Genomic DNA, 15,000 nt, shown 5'->3' with positions numbered 1-15,000 from the left:
GGATTTACACCACAGGGGGACTTTAAACTTGCATTGATAAAATGCATTACAATACATCCATTGATAAAGCCGCCATTGTTCTGTCTCTAGAGAGCGTCTGAACGTCTGTTTCTCACAGATGCATTAATCCCGCTGACCTGACTGCAGATGTTCAGCTTCTCGTGGGCAGCTTTACTGTACGTCATGCATTATAGTCCTGTGCGCCGGCCAGTTCTGCAGCGTATGTGGGCAGAGCTGATGAGGATGAAGAGGTGAAGAAAGATGAAGGAGAGGAATGTGTTTGTTGGCACGCCATATATTGTGTTCGCCACAGTGATTATGTAACATTAAAGCTGCCGTTGAGTTGAATCCGGCATGTGGAGGATTTACGGTCATTAAAGCTGCGGGAAAGAAGGAAGTTTGGTGCAGTTAAAGGGATCATGACATGAGAAATCAAATTTCCCTGATCTTTTGACATATAAGAGGCCTTTGTACCATTAAAGGCTCGAGGTCACGGTGCAAAGGACCCTAGGTGGATTTTACTCCGAACCATCCCTTTAATTATGCAGAACTTTAAGGCTTAATATTATTTAAACGGATGAGTTATAAAATAATTCACCCCCTCACAGTCGTCATGAAGGGCAACATCAGCTTTATAGACCAAAACCACTTTTAGCACCAGACTGTAAACATGTTTAACATGCAGGATTATGGGTCTCTAGTGGCCAGTGGATGAACTGCAGTTTAAAGGTGCTGTTTGTAACTTTTTCACTTTACTAAAGCATAAAAATACCATAATATGTTTGCATATATTGAGGAAACATGCTAAGTTCACACACTCGTTTCTCTGAGATGTGCGTTTCCAGGCTGGAATGTGTGTCTTTGCTTTGGTCTGTGATGCTACACGTCGCCAACGTTCATTGTCCATTGCGCTCGTTCCAGTTGCGTGTCTCAGTCTGGAGTTTGGGCGTATGTTGGTCTTCCTGGTGACTCGGACATGATGCTGTGGTCTGGACGCGCGAGTGCAGAGCTGAGTTTCCAGTAGCGCTCGTGATTAGGACAGAGATCTGAATCTGCACTATCGGCTTCATGCTCACCGTCGGATCTCCGGAGAATCCCGGCTGGTTGTGGTGATGGGGCAGTTTCAGAGACGGAGAGAGACATCTCTGCTGACCAGAGGTCCTTCTTCCCCCGGGACAGATCTATACTCGTCCAGTGTTCTGCTCCATCGCCTGAAACAGCCTCAGCGTCATTAACCTCCAGTCAGGTTCATTTATCCTCTCTATTGCAGTCTCATCCCTCTATCCATCACTAGTGTTCTTCTGCTTTATGACGAGGCACATGTTTGGTTCATCTGTCCCGGTGACACGGCTAACATCTCACTGCTCATCTAGACTCAAAGACTCACCAAAAGTAAAAGTAACTCATCCTCTACTTGCCCTCATGTCGTTCCAAACCAGTGTTTTTTGTTATTTGGTCTGAGAACTGAAGAATCCATTGCTCATTATTTTCACCACAACGATAGACCTGTTATAGACCTGATGTACAGGGACGCGTGAGATATCGGCCACCATATCGGTTTCGGCCGATATATGTTCAGGTTTAATGTTATCGTTATCGGCCTGAGAAGAACATTTGGCTGATATATTAAAGCTGATAAATAATGTATTATTTCCTTGAGCTGAGACGCTTCGGATGCGACTGTTCAACATGATGGGTTTAAATCGCTTGAAATATGATCGGAATCACTTTAAAAAGGAAAACACAGTTCAGTGCAACATGTGTCATATCGGCTACAGAACATGATCATGAGAACATTATAAATTTGTGATTGGGACGTGGCTTTAAATGATGAGACTTTTGTTTGTGTAATCAGGCTCTCAAAAACTATATAAAAACCTGGATTTAGATTTATCAGCCAGAATATCGGTTATCGGCTTTCAAATATAAAGAATTATCGGTTATTGATATCGGTAACATTTAGCATTTGCTAATGTAACGTTTGCTGCTTTGTAATAGTCCTCTGTTGTACCTCTGAGTGTTTTAACCCGTTCTTTAACCTTCGCTGAACCGCTGTGAATAATGATCCATAACAAGACTATCATCTCATCCCACTGTGCTCTCGGTTGTTCAGGTGGTGACGGCTATTCTGGAGTCTGGGAAGAACTTGTCTAAAGAGGAGAAGAAGAGCGAGCGATGCCCGCTGCTGTACGAGTGGCACAAGAAGCAGTACGTAGGAGCCGCTCACGGTCTGGCGGGCATTTACTACATGCTCATGCAGGTGAGTGTGTGTGTGTGTGTGTGTGTGTGTGAATAAATAAATGAATCTGTTATGCAGTCTTGCTGTTGTATTCAGGCTCTACTAGAACAGGTTTTCCTGCTTGAATGTTGATTATTCTCCTCATATTCTCCATTGTTGCGGCTCCTCTCTTCCCAGTCTGTCAGTAACGCTTTGTTTACTTCCTGTCTCTATGAAGCCCCTCCTTCTGAAAAGCACACTGTGCTCTGATTGGTCGGCTGGAGCAGTGTGTTGTGATTGGTCGAGCGCTTCGAGTGTGTTTGGGAAATGTCCCGCCCCTTACCATAACCGCCAGTTTAACACACTACTAACTCACTCAACCAGGCCCCGCCCCTTTATTCTGTGCATTAATTATTTAAATGAGGAATCCTTCTGTCAGGATTTGACCTTCTCAAACCATCTGACCTTTCCAGAAAACATGCTAATGTTGCTTTTTGTCTGAACACGTTGTTCCATTAATTTATTAAAGTAGCTGATGTGCAGCTGTAGGGTACAGGGCACACAAGCGTTTGTATACAACAAATCTTCAAATAATGCAATGATAAATCATGTATTGAAGCATAACCGACTGCAGTCTGTGCTGATGTGCTTTCATCTCTTTAAAACATCTGCCTACTCTTATACACTCTGTCAGCTGAGAGATTGATTAGAGGTGATGAATAATGTATGCTGAACTTTAAGATGTTGATCTGTAGACCACATTAGTGACGACGAGCCGGCCGGACTGAGGGCATCTAGCCCAGATCTGACAGGAATCAGGAGTGCATCAGTGAGGGGTTATTGCAGCGTCAGCGGCTTCGGCCCTCTCGGAGACTCACTGCGGGATGGAAGTTTATTCACTTTTAATATTAAACTGCTTTAGGGAAATCTAAATCACACAAGTGTTTAAAAGAAGCAAGCCTGTAATAAAATGAAACCCCGAACAAAGAGTCATGTTTAAAAAGCTTTCAGTAGGGACGATTAAAAAAATTAATACTTTAATTCATTAAGGACGCATTAAATGATCAAAAGTGACAGTAAAGACATTTATAATGTTACAACGATTCTGTTTTAAATTAATGCTGTTCTTTTGAACTTTCTATTCATCAAAGAATCAAAATATGAAGCTGTTTTCCACACTGATAATAATCATAAATGTTTCTTGATCATCAAATCATCATATTAGAGTGATTTGTGAAGGATCATGTGACACTGAAGACTGGAGTAATGATGCTGAAAATTCAGGAATAAATGACACTTTACTGTATATTCACATACAAAACAGCTGATTTACATTAGAATAATATTTCACTGTTTTTACTGTACTTTTGATGAAGTAAACGCAGCTTTGGTGAGCAGAAGAGACTCTCAGACACATTAAAACAACCGTAAATGTTTGAACAGTGGATTCAAACACGCTTTTATTAAGTTTGGTCTGACAGAAGTGATTTATACTTCAAGAACTCTATTGCTGAAAATTGTTAATACAAATAGTAAATATTATATGATTGTTTTGACATCAAATTAAGCAACCTCATGAATATCACAATAATTTTAATGTGCTTTCAATGTACAAAATTTTTTTTTACAAGCACAAATTGTCTTTAAACGGGTCCATGCCCTTTTATGTAGTCTTGATGTTGTTATTGGGGTGCACTAGAATATGTTTTCATACTTGATTGTTCAAAAATGGCATAGTTTTTCACACCTTTTGCAGTATTACACTCCTCTCCCCAGTCTGTGTCGAACACACCGATTTCGATGAAGCCCCTCCTTCTGACCTTCCGTAACACACCTCTCTGGAACAGCGTCACACAAAACCGTCATTTCACCAACAAATGGAAGTTTTATCAGAAAACTAATCAGAAAGAAATCACTGGAAACAGCGAGATCGCAAACCGAACATGACAAAAGCGGCCGTTTGCTGGCATTTCTGCTGTTAACTTAAAGATTTAAAACCCAAGCATCGATGTTTTACCACAGGTTTACTGTAAAAAGTGATACATTGATCATAACGAATTCATTTGTGTCAAAATTGCACATTAGTCACACAGAAATAAAGTGGCTTACCGTTATTTCACAAAAGAAAGAGGACACACGTACTTATTCAGTCACGTCTGTTTCTGGTTATTTGTTACAGGACATATTTACATCACATTTAGAAAGATCATTCCTACAAATATGCCATCAAAAATACGACCTGAGGAGCTTTAGCACTCTCTCCCAGTACAGTGGTGATATCAGTCAGAGAAACAGGAAGCTCCCGAAAAAAATGTGCTTTATTTTATGATAGGCTGTGCGGGGCTCATGGATATCAGACAGTCCGGTAAGAGACGAGACGTTAAACTGGCAGATCAAATAACAACATGCTTGTGACAGCCTTTATGATTTGTCACATTTGTCTGATTTCTTCAAGCGGTCATATTTACCATGTTTACTATGGTAATGGTTAGCGCGCAGTCCTTTGCATCGCGTATAAATATTGTTTGCCTTATACGGTGATCAGATTCCACATCGGATCGCAAACAGAAGGTACTCAAACATGAAAGTGAGTTTTGAGCTAAAATGATGTTTTAAGTCTTTAATGCTGATTAGCTGGTTTGTAGAATCATCCGGCGCTGCCGTCTCGACTCAGGTAAACTCCTCTGTTCGTAACCGCTCCTCAAGGCCGAGTGGGCCCGCTTTGGACCAAGGGATTCGTTGGGCCAGAAAACCCTGGTCCCGAGGAAGCCCCGGCGAGGCCCGATCAAGCACTGGAAGTGACCGTGGAAACGCGACTGGCCCTGGCACGCACTAGCAGCCCGCTTTTGGCCCGACAGTGGAAACGCGGCTACTGGTTAGCTGGCCCAGTGTGCTGTGATTGGTTATCCCCTTTACTATGACCGTGAGTTCTTCTCTAGTGTAAATATGAATAGGGATGGCGTCAATTTCAAACCAGTTCGAGCTCGATTCAGACCCTGACAGTGTTTACGAACAAGAGGATCGTGCAGAACGGATTTCAAGCACAGATTTCACTGGACGTTTCAGAGTGGAATGTTTTTTTGTAATGTTTTTAATACCGTTCAGATACGATAATACCGGAAAACTGGTAATACAAACGGTAATCGTTCACAAAACCATGGCTAATTTTCCTAAGTAGCGGTGAACCGTCTTCCAGAAGCGAGAGCTTACAGAAGCTACAGAACACAAGCTGTTCTCCATCAGACGTGCAGCAAACGCTGGTGTTATAATGTTCAGGATCAGTGTTTCAGTAAGTTAACCACTCTAAGTTCATCAGGCTCAGGAAGGAAACATCGCGTTGCAGTCGTTCATGTAGTTCTTGAAAAGGGGATTATGGTAAAATATCTCCTTTGCAGTGGACTCTGAGCTCTGTAACCTCACAGATGCTGTTTATGTGGAGACAGCAACATCACACACTCACTAAAGTTGAAAAAGTGGAAAAGCATTAAGGACCCCTTTAAGTCAGTTCTTCTCTACAGATGCATGATGGATAACACCAATATTGCACCAAATTAGAGTTTTTTTTTGTATTTGTCGCTATTAACTCAATATTAGTTAGTTAGTTAATAAAGTATATGCTCATTTCCACTATCATCTATTGCAATCATCTAGCACTCACTTAATTACTTTAGTTAATCTTTAAAACCACTAATAATATAATAACACTTGGAATCTTTAGAAAATACTTTATCAAACTGTAAAGCCTAAATTCAGTTGTTTCATTTGAAGGAATTAATTTGAGCTATTAGTGTTTTATTTTAAATTGATTTAGGCTAAACAGTATAGACTTCTAAATTCTAATATCAGTGTTATTGACCATAGCATAAAAATAATCATCAGCTTCTTGATGTTGATTTTAATATTGGTGCATCTTTTAATCTCTTTAGAGTCTGATTCATTTCCTTGAATCAGTTGAACGTCAAGATAGATTTTTTTTTTTTGTTCTTGTATTAAATCTGTCAGATTTACAACGTTTGGTGTAAATTATGGTTTCTTCGACTGAAAAGATCTCCCTTGTAAGCCTTAGCTGAGATGTTTGGACACACTTGACTGAATGCTGCATGTGAAATCTGTTTATACTCCTTCAAAAAGCACCCCAGATGCACCATCATGTCTCGTAGCATTAGCGTACATCTGTTCTTCCTCCACTGCCGTGTCCCCTGAGCATCATATGCAGTCGGCTCCTGTGTAACCCTCGTCTTTATGGGCCGTTTCCGTGCTTTACAGGGAAAAGCGGAGGCGAGAGGCACTAAAATGCCTCATTTTTCATCCGCTGTAATAAAGGCGTGTGTGAGGGCGAATGCACCGCTAGTAAATGATCTACTAACAGTGCTAACAGAGACGTAGCGCTGTGGTTTCTGACTGACAGATGTTTAGAGTCCAACCCTGGAGGATTGTGATGTAATCTGAGGTAATAGTAGCAGTGCTGCGGTTCAGGTTATTATAGCCAGCTGTTAAACAGTGCAGGAGCATACGCCTCTATACCCTATATACTGCATATACTCTATATACTCTATATACTGCATATACTCTATATACTCTATATACTGCATATACTCTATATACTCTATACACTCACCTAAAGGATTATTAGGAACACCTGTTCAATTTCTCATTAATGCAATTATCTTATCAACCAATCACATGGCAGTTGCTTCAATGCATTTAGGGGTGTGGTCCTGGTCAAGACAATCTCCTGAACTCCAAACTGAATGTCAGAATGGGAAAGAAAGGTGATTTAAGCGTATTTTATATATATTCATGGTTGTTGGTGCCAGACGGGCCGGTCTGAGTATTTCACAATCTGCTCAGTTACTGGGATTTTCACGCACAACCATTTCTAGGGTTTACAAAGAATGGTGTGAAAAGGGAAAAACATCCAGTATGCGGCAGTCCTGTGGGCGAAAATGCCTTGTTGATGCTAGAGGTCAGAGGAGAATGGGCCGACTGATTCAAGCTGATAGAAGAGCAACTTTGACTGAAATAACCACTCGTTACAACCGAGGTATGCAGCAAAGCATTTGTGAAGCCACAACACGCACAACCTTGAGGCGGATGGGCTACAACAGCAGAAGACCCCACCGGGTACCACTCATCTCCACTACAAATAGGAAAAAGAGGCTACAATTTGCACGAGCTCACCAAAATTGGACAGTTGAAGACTGGAAAAATGTTGCCTGGTCTGATGAGACTCAATTTCTGTTGAGACATTCAGATGGTAGAGTCAGAATTTGGCGTAAACAGAATGAGAACATGGATCCATCATGCCTTGTTACCACTGTGCAGGCTGGTGGTGGTGGTGTAATGGTGTGGGGGATGTTTTCTCGGCACACTTTAGGTCCCTTATGCCTCGTTTCCACTGAGCAGTACGGTACGGTTCGGGTCTGTTAACCATGATCTGGCTAGCGTTTCCACTGCCAACAGTACCCTTACTTGATAGGCGTGGTGTTTCGATCGACGTCATTTTCGCGCGAAGAAGAACATAGTAAACTACAATGGATGACATGCAGCAGATCTTATTCTTGCTCCTCGACATGTTTGTCACAAGAAGACAAGCGCCGACATTAGGCTTTTCTCAATATCAAGTAGGCCTACGCAAAGTTTGTACTTGCCATGTGCGACTCCTGCATGCAAATGGTACAGCGCGTTCTTAAAAGCGTCACTCAACTCGCTCTGCTACTCCGGTTATCTCGGTTACTCTGTATGTACATTTTAAGCAACAATAAAACGAAATATGTTATAAAACACCACTCTGCCTCTTTTCATTTTCATTTAAATAAATTAAACATTATAGGGACACAAATGTGGTTCATGCGCAACGTTATTCACTGCACGTTATACGTTATTCTATTTATAACGAAACGAAATTTAAAACACAACCCTAACGTTACCTCTTTTCGTTTAAAAAAAAAAATAAAATAAACATATTCCAGGCAATATATGCATTTGTACAAATGTTGCAATAAACATCAGTGATAATCTTGTACTAAAAAATGACAAGAAACCATATTTCTTTTTGTAAAATTTAGTTTTATCAATAATAGCCTATATAAAAGTTTAAGTAAAGTACAAGAAGCTATACAATAAGAAATAAAGCAAACAATTCAGTCAAATATCCAAATGCAGCGCTCTAACATTACAAGAAGTTAAACACAAATAACGTTAATATAAAACTAAACTTAGCCCTCAGCCAAAACGATTGACAGGGAACTCATTATATATTCACGAGACCAAAGATCGCCCGTTAGGTCTACACAAAACGAATTATATCTTATGTTTAACCACTACCGTCGGAGTCCACGACGAACGCCGAGGAAAGGCTCATCCAGCCGGGAAACATGAGCGCCGAGCGCCCGCTGAACGCATGGATCTCACAACCGGGGAAAAAAAAAAATCATCTTTATAAATAAACCACAGATTTGAGCTTTAAACAACTACATTCTCGCCTGAAAAACTCTTAAAATTACATTTCGTGATACAGTAACAGTAGTATTATATTAAACTGTATATTAAAAAATGGCGCTTCTTATGTTGTCATTCCTCTTGTAGCACGCGCAAGTGACGATTCTCTGTCAACCAATCAACGTCCTGCAGTGAGTCTAGCTCCACCTTTTAGTACCGTTACACTGTGCTAGGTACCCCAATGGAAGGGTACCTAAAAAGTGGTACTGTACGGTTCGGCATTTTGGTACCATTCACAACTTTTGATAGTGGAAACGCAAATAAATGCGTACCGTTCCGTACCGTACCGTACCGCTCAGTGGAAACGAGGCATTAGTGCCAATTGGGCATCGTTTAAATGCCACGGCCTACCTGAGCATTGTTTCTGACCATGTCCATCCCTTTATGACCACCATGTACCCATCCTCTGATGGCTACTTCCAGCAGGATAATGCACCATGTCACAAAGCTCCAATCATTTCAGATTGGTTTCTTGAACATGACAATGAGTTCACTGTACTAAAATAGCCCCCACAGTCACCAGATCTCAACCCAATAGAGCATCTTTGGGATGTGGTGGAACGGGAGCTTCGTGCCCTGGATGTGCATCCCACAAATCTCCATCAACTGCAAGATGCTATCCTATCAATATGGGCCAACATTTCTAAAGAATGCTTTCAGCACCTTGTTGAATCAATGCCACGTAGAATTAAGGCAGTTCTGAAGGCGAAAGGGGGTCAAACACAGTATTAGTATGGTGTTCCTAATAATCCTTTAGGTGAGTATATACCACATATACTGTAGATGAGTAATGGAGAGAAGAAGGGTTGTTTTGGTGCAGTGAGAGAATATTCTTTTTTGTTCTGTAATTCAGTGAAGGAACCGACTGAACAGATCAAAGAAGGCGGAGCCTCAGAGCCACACCCACCTATTACATCATCACCACACGGACCAATGGGAGCTCAGAGGCGTTTATCAGCCGGAGCAAACTTCTCCAGAAAGATCACTTTGACGAACTGTCTCAAAGTCCCCAAATGACCTTTAAACGAACTGATTCTGTTCTTAATGACGTCACTCCAGTTCCTCCTCCGATCTCGTTTGAGGATGATAAATGACATCATTCTAAAGCATCACTGGTGGTGATGACATCAGTAACTGAGCCGGTCTGATCAGCTGGTTAGCAGGGAACGGATGATATAACAGCATTATAAAGGCTATTAATGAGCTCTTCTTCAGTCCCAGTGGCAGAAGTGTGTGTTTATAGAGATGGACAAGGCTCCTGCGAGCTGATTGGCTTGTGGTCGGCACGGTAACATCAGTGTCGTCATGGCGACGCAGCATCACAACGGTCCAGCGTCGCTGCTCTCCAACTAAAGGATGCAAATATTCATGTAGGCATGATGATGATGATGATGATGATTCGTCTGGTTTGTTTAATTTGCTGAAACGAAACAAGCCGCCTGAGCAAATGTACAGTAATATCAGTCAATCCAAAATGTGCTTTATTGGCATGACAATTGTTTCATTGTATATGACATGAAGGGTCATTAGTGGCAGTGTGTGATTTATGAAAACTGAAGGGTTAACTATACGTCTCTCTGCCCGCAGCCCAGTGCTAAAGTGAGCCAGGAGGTTCTGAACGAGCTGCTCCGGCCCAGTGTGGATTACCTGCGGCACAAGAGGTTCCGGTCCGGCAATTACCCATCATCCCTCAGCAACGAGAGCGACAGACTCGTGCACTGGTGTCACGGGGCGCCGGGAGTCCTGCATATGCTCATCATGGCTCATAAAGTGAGTCTCACACACACACTCACACACACTCATCAGCTCAGTACACACGAGAACACATGAACATACTCAGTTTGCATTCATTCTTCCTATATATATATATATATCAGTACAATATATATATATAATTACAGGTCTTACAGCTCTATACATGCTCTCTCTGGGCTTTATGTTTCATAAATACAGTATGATGTTACGGGACTGTATGACATGACATCAGTGTGTCCGTCTGTCACGCTGTCCTCAGTCTCAAGGTCTCAGTCTTCTGCTGTTCTTGTTTTAAAAGTCATTGAGTTTATTTCTTAGTTCTTTACAGTTTTCTCTCTCTCTCTCTCTCTCTCTCTCTCTCTCTCTCTCTCTCTCTCTCTCTCTCTCTCTCTCTCTCTCTCTCTCTCCCTCTCTCTCTCTCTCCCTCCCTCCCTCTCTCTCTCTCTCTCTCTCTCTCTCTCTCTCTCTCTCTCCCTCTCTCTCTCTCTCTCTCTCTCTCTCTCTCTCCCTCCCTCTCTCTCTCTCTCTCTCTCTCTCTCTCTCTCCAGCAGCCGACAGTGACCTCTAGTGGCCACTTTTATCAGTCAAATTGGCTTTATTGTGATATTTAAAGCATGTTATACAATTACCATTTAATGTATTAAAAGTTTTAAAAGTACTAAAAGTTTAGTTACCTAATTAAATAGTATAGTGACATTTAAAATCTGAAAAAAAGTCGTGTATAATTAGATATCACTATAGTTTTAATGAGTTGATATTTTTTCTCTCTCTCTCACACTCTCTCTCTCACACACACACTCACTCACTCTCTCTCTCTCTCTCTCTCACTAACTCACTCTCTCTCTCTCTCTCTCTCTCTCTCTCTGTCTCTCACACACACACTCACTCTCTCTCTCTCACACACACACACACTCACTCTCTCTCTCTCTCTCTCTCTCTCTCACACACACTCTCTCTCTCACTAACTCACTCTCTCTCTCTCTCTCTCTCACACACGCACACTCTCTCTCTCTCTCTCTCTCTCACACTCTCTCTCTCTCTCTCTCACACTCTCTCTCTCTCTCTCTCTCTCTCTGTCTGAGTCGCCTGAGGGCTGAAAGGGAAAATTGAGCATGTGTTATATTTGGAAAGTGAATTTTTCTTCCAGCAACTTTTACACCAGAGCTCTGACAAATGATGCAATTATACACACACACACACACACACACACACACACACACACACACACACACACACACACACACACACACCAGTCAACATCAGTTCAATGTAACCTTGATGAATAAAAGTATTAATTTCTTTAAAGAAAATCTCACTGACCTCAAACTTTGAAACTTGTAATTGCAGTGTGAGCTCAGTTGTTCTGAGTTCTGCTCATGAATAGACAGTGAGTGTGTGATTATACGCAGGAAGGGTTATGACAGTAAGTGCAGTCTGCAGACCCGTCATTACTGGATTTGACTGCAATGATGTAATTACTGTAATTAAAACATAATAAGTGTGATTTGTCAGCGTCATCACAGGAGACTGCGGAACGGATCCGGGTCTCAGTTATAACCGTCGCACAGAACCGGCCCTGACAGCCGAACGCCACCTCACACGCATGCGCTTCATAACAACACTGGGGGGAGAATGTGCTCCTGTAAATAATCTAAACCGTACGAACGTTAGAGACGACAGGTTAACGACACCGATGGAGATCTGAGGGACTGATGAAGGAAGACCACTGTAAATCTCTTCTTTATGAGTCCTAATCAGAGATACAGTGATGTTCACAGTAACAGTTTAAATAAATAAAAGAATGATTTAAACTATGTTTTACATCTGATATACTCATTTAGATTAAATATGCCATTCTCATTAATGGAGTTCAGCACTTAAATTACATTAAATTATTACCGAGAAGTTACAACATTTATTATATTCTAATAAATAGAAATATTTGTAGTGGATGCGCTGCGTTTGAACACTTCTCCTGGTAATGTTTGCTTAGCGCATAATAATAGCAGACATTTTTTTCGTGCAAATAATGGTTTCCATTAAAAATATAAAGCAATTAAAAATACTATTTGGCCAGTGGAAAAGATTGAGAAAAACTTTCTCTGAAATGTATTTTGTACTGTTTGATTTAATTAATGAAAAACAAGGCAAGGATCGGCTACTGAATGATTTTTAGCAGTGTAATGATGACGCACATCCGTATCTCATATTCTCCTGATGTCTCGTACCGTTTAACATGGAATCACGTGGATGAATATGCATATGCAAATGATATGCAGATGAGGACATGCATAGTAAAACGAGGCATTTTAAGCTCATATGTGGTTATTTCAGAGACCCATGTGAACACAATCTTCCGCTAACTGGGTTTATAAAGGGAACTTGGCGCAGGTTCTGGCGTACAAACGCTTTTATAAGTCTGAATATTTTTTGCCGTACGCCATTTTTAGCTTTCAGCCACACGTACACTTTTAGTAAGGATCCTACGCACAGTTTTATAAATGAGACCCCTGTAATCTGTGTTGTTGTGTGTCTCAGGTGTTCAAGGATGAGAAGTACCTGCGTGACGCTGTGGACTGTGGAGAGCTGATCTGGCAGAAAGGTCTGCTGAGGAAAGGTTACGGGATCTGTCACGGCACCGCAGGAAACGGATACGCCTTCCTCTCCCTCTACCAGCTCACACACGACAAGAAGTACCTGTATCGGGCCTGCAAGGTAGAGTGTGTGTGTGTGTGTGTGTGTGTGTCACACAGACAGGAGATACTGCACTTCATTCTCTTCTGTGTCTCGTTACGCTTGAACGGTATAAAAGCATTAGCATGAATAAGACCGTGATCATATAATGTAACTCTAGCCAAACGATGCTGGAAAAAACGGATACTGCCGTAATTACTGATTTTGCAGGTTTTCCCACTTACAAAGCATGTAGAGGTCTGTCATTTTTATCATAGGTACATTTTCAAAAATCCAGAAAATCCCATTGTATGATTTTTAAATAATTAATTTGCATTTTATTGCATGACATAAGTATTTGATCACCTACCAACCAGTAAGAATTCCGGCTCTCACAGACCTGTTAGTTTTTCTTTAAGAAGCCCTCCTGTTCTCCACTCATTACCTGTATTAACTGCACCTGTTCTCCACTCGTTACCTGTATAAAAGACACCTGTCCACACACTCAATCAAACAGACTCCAACCTCTCCACAGTGGCCAAAACCAGAGAGCTGTGTAAGGACATCAGGGATAAAATTGTAGACCTGCACAAGGCTGGGATGGGCTACAGGACAATAGGCAAGCAGCTTGGTGAGGAGGCAACAACTGTTGGCGCAATTAAGAAGTTTAAGATGGCGGTCAATCTCCCTCGGTCTGGGGCACCATGCAAGATCTCACCTCGTGGGGCATCAATGATCATGAGGAAGGTGAGGGATCAGCCCAGAACTACACGGCAGGACCTGGACTATGACCTGAAGAGAGCTGGGACCACAGTCTCAAAGAAAACCATTAGTAACACACTACGCCATCATGGATTAAAATCCTGCAGCGCACGCAAGGTCCCCCTGCTCAAGCCAGCGCATGTCCAGGCCCGTCTGAAGTTTGCCAATGACCATCTGGATGATCCAGAGGAGGAATGGGAGAAGGTCATGTGGTCTGATGAGACAGAAATAGAGCTTTTTGGTCTAAAGTCCACTCGCCGTGTTTGGTGGAAGAAGAAGGATGAGTGCAACCCCAAGAACACCATCCCAACCGTGAAGCATGGAGGTGGAAACATCATTCTTTGGGGATGCTTTTCTGCAAAGGGGACAGGACGACTGCACCGTATTGAGGGGAGGATGGATGGGGCCATGTATCACGAGATCTTGGCCAACAACCTCCTTCCCTCAGTAAGAGCATTGAAGATGGGTCGTGGCTGGGTCTTCCAGCATGACAACGACCCGAAACACACAGCCAGGGCAACTAAGGAGTGGCTCCGTAAGAAGCATCTCAAGGTCCTGGAGTGGCCTAGCCAGTCTCCAGACCTGAACCCAATAGAAAATCTCTGGCGGAGCTGAAAGTCCGTATTGCCCAGCGACAGCCCTGAAACCTGAAGGATCTGGAGAAGGTCTGTATGGAGGAGTGGGCCAGAATCCCTGCAGTGTGTGCAAACCTGGTCAAGAACTACAGGAAACGGATGATCTCTGTAATTGCAAACAAAGGTTTCTGTACCAAATATTAAGTTCTGCTTTTCTGATGTATCAAATACTTATGTCATGCAATAAAATGCAAATTAATTACTTAAAAATCATACAATGTGATTTTCTGGATTTTTGTTTTAGATTCCGTCTCTCACAGTTGAAGAGTACCTATGATAAACATTACAGACTTCTACATGCTTTGTAAGTGGGAAAACCTGCAAAATCGGCAGTGTATCAAATACTTGTTCTCTCCACTGTATTATAGTATCAGTGTCATGTTGTACTTTTCAAAAACTGTGTATTGTGTACTCTAAAGTGTTACTACAGCTCACTTCTCATAATCTGATCCCAGA

At 41.9% G+C, this 15,000-nt stretch overlaps 1 protein-coding gene across 1 annotated transcript in view; it reads left to right on the top strand.

The window, feature by feature from the left end:
* The window catches only part of lancl2 (LanC lantibiotic synthetase component C-like 2 (bacterial)), a 37,451-nt gene that overhangs the window by 19,494 nt on the left and 2,957 nt on the right, over nt 1-15,000 (top strand). The window contains exons 6-8 of the mRNA XM_084398891.1: nt 2,114-2,260; nt 10,307-10,489; nt 13,013-13,189. Of these exons, the coding sequence (XP_084255017.1) occupies nt 2,114-2,260; nt 10,307-10,489; nt 13,013-13,189 (507 nt within the window). The remainder of the gene's footprint in view (nt 1-2,113; nt 2,261-10,306; nt 10,490-13,012; nt 13,190-15,000) is intronic.

Source organism: Rutilus rutilus (assembly GCF_951802725.1).
Source record: "Rutilus rutilus genome assembly, chromosome: 24".
NCBI lineage: Eukaryota > Metazoa > Chordata > Actinopteri > Cypriniformes > Leuciscidae > Rutilus > Rutilus rutilus.
The sequence above is the reverse complement of the archived record's forward strand: the minus strand, read 5'-3'. Positions and strand labels throughout refer to the sequence as shown.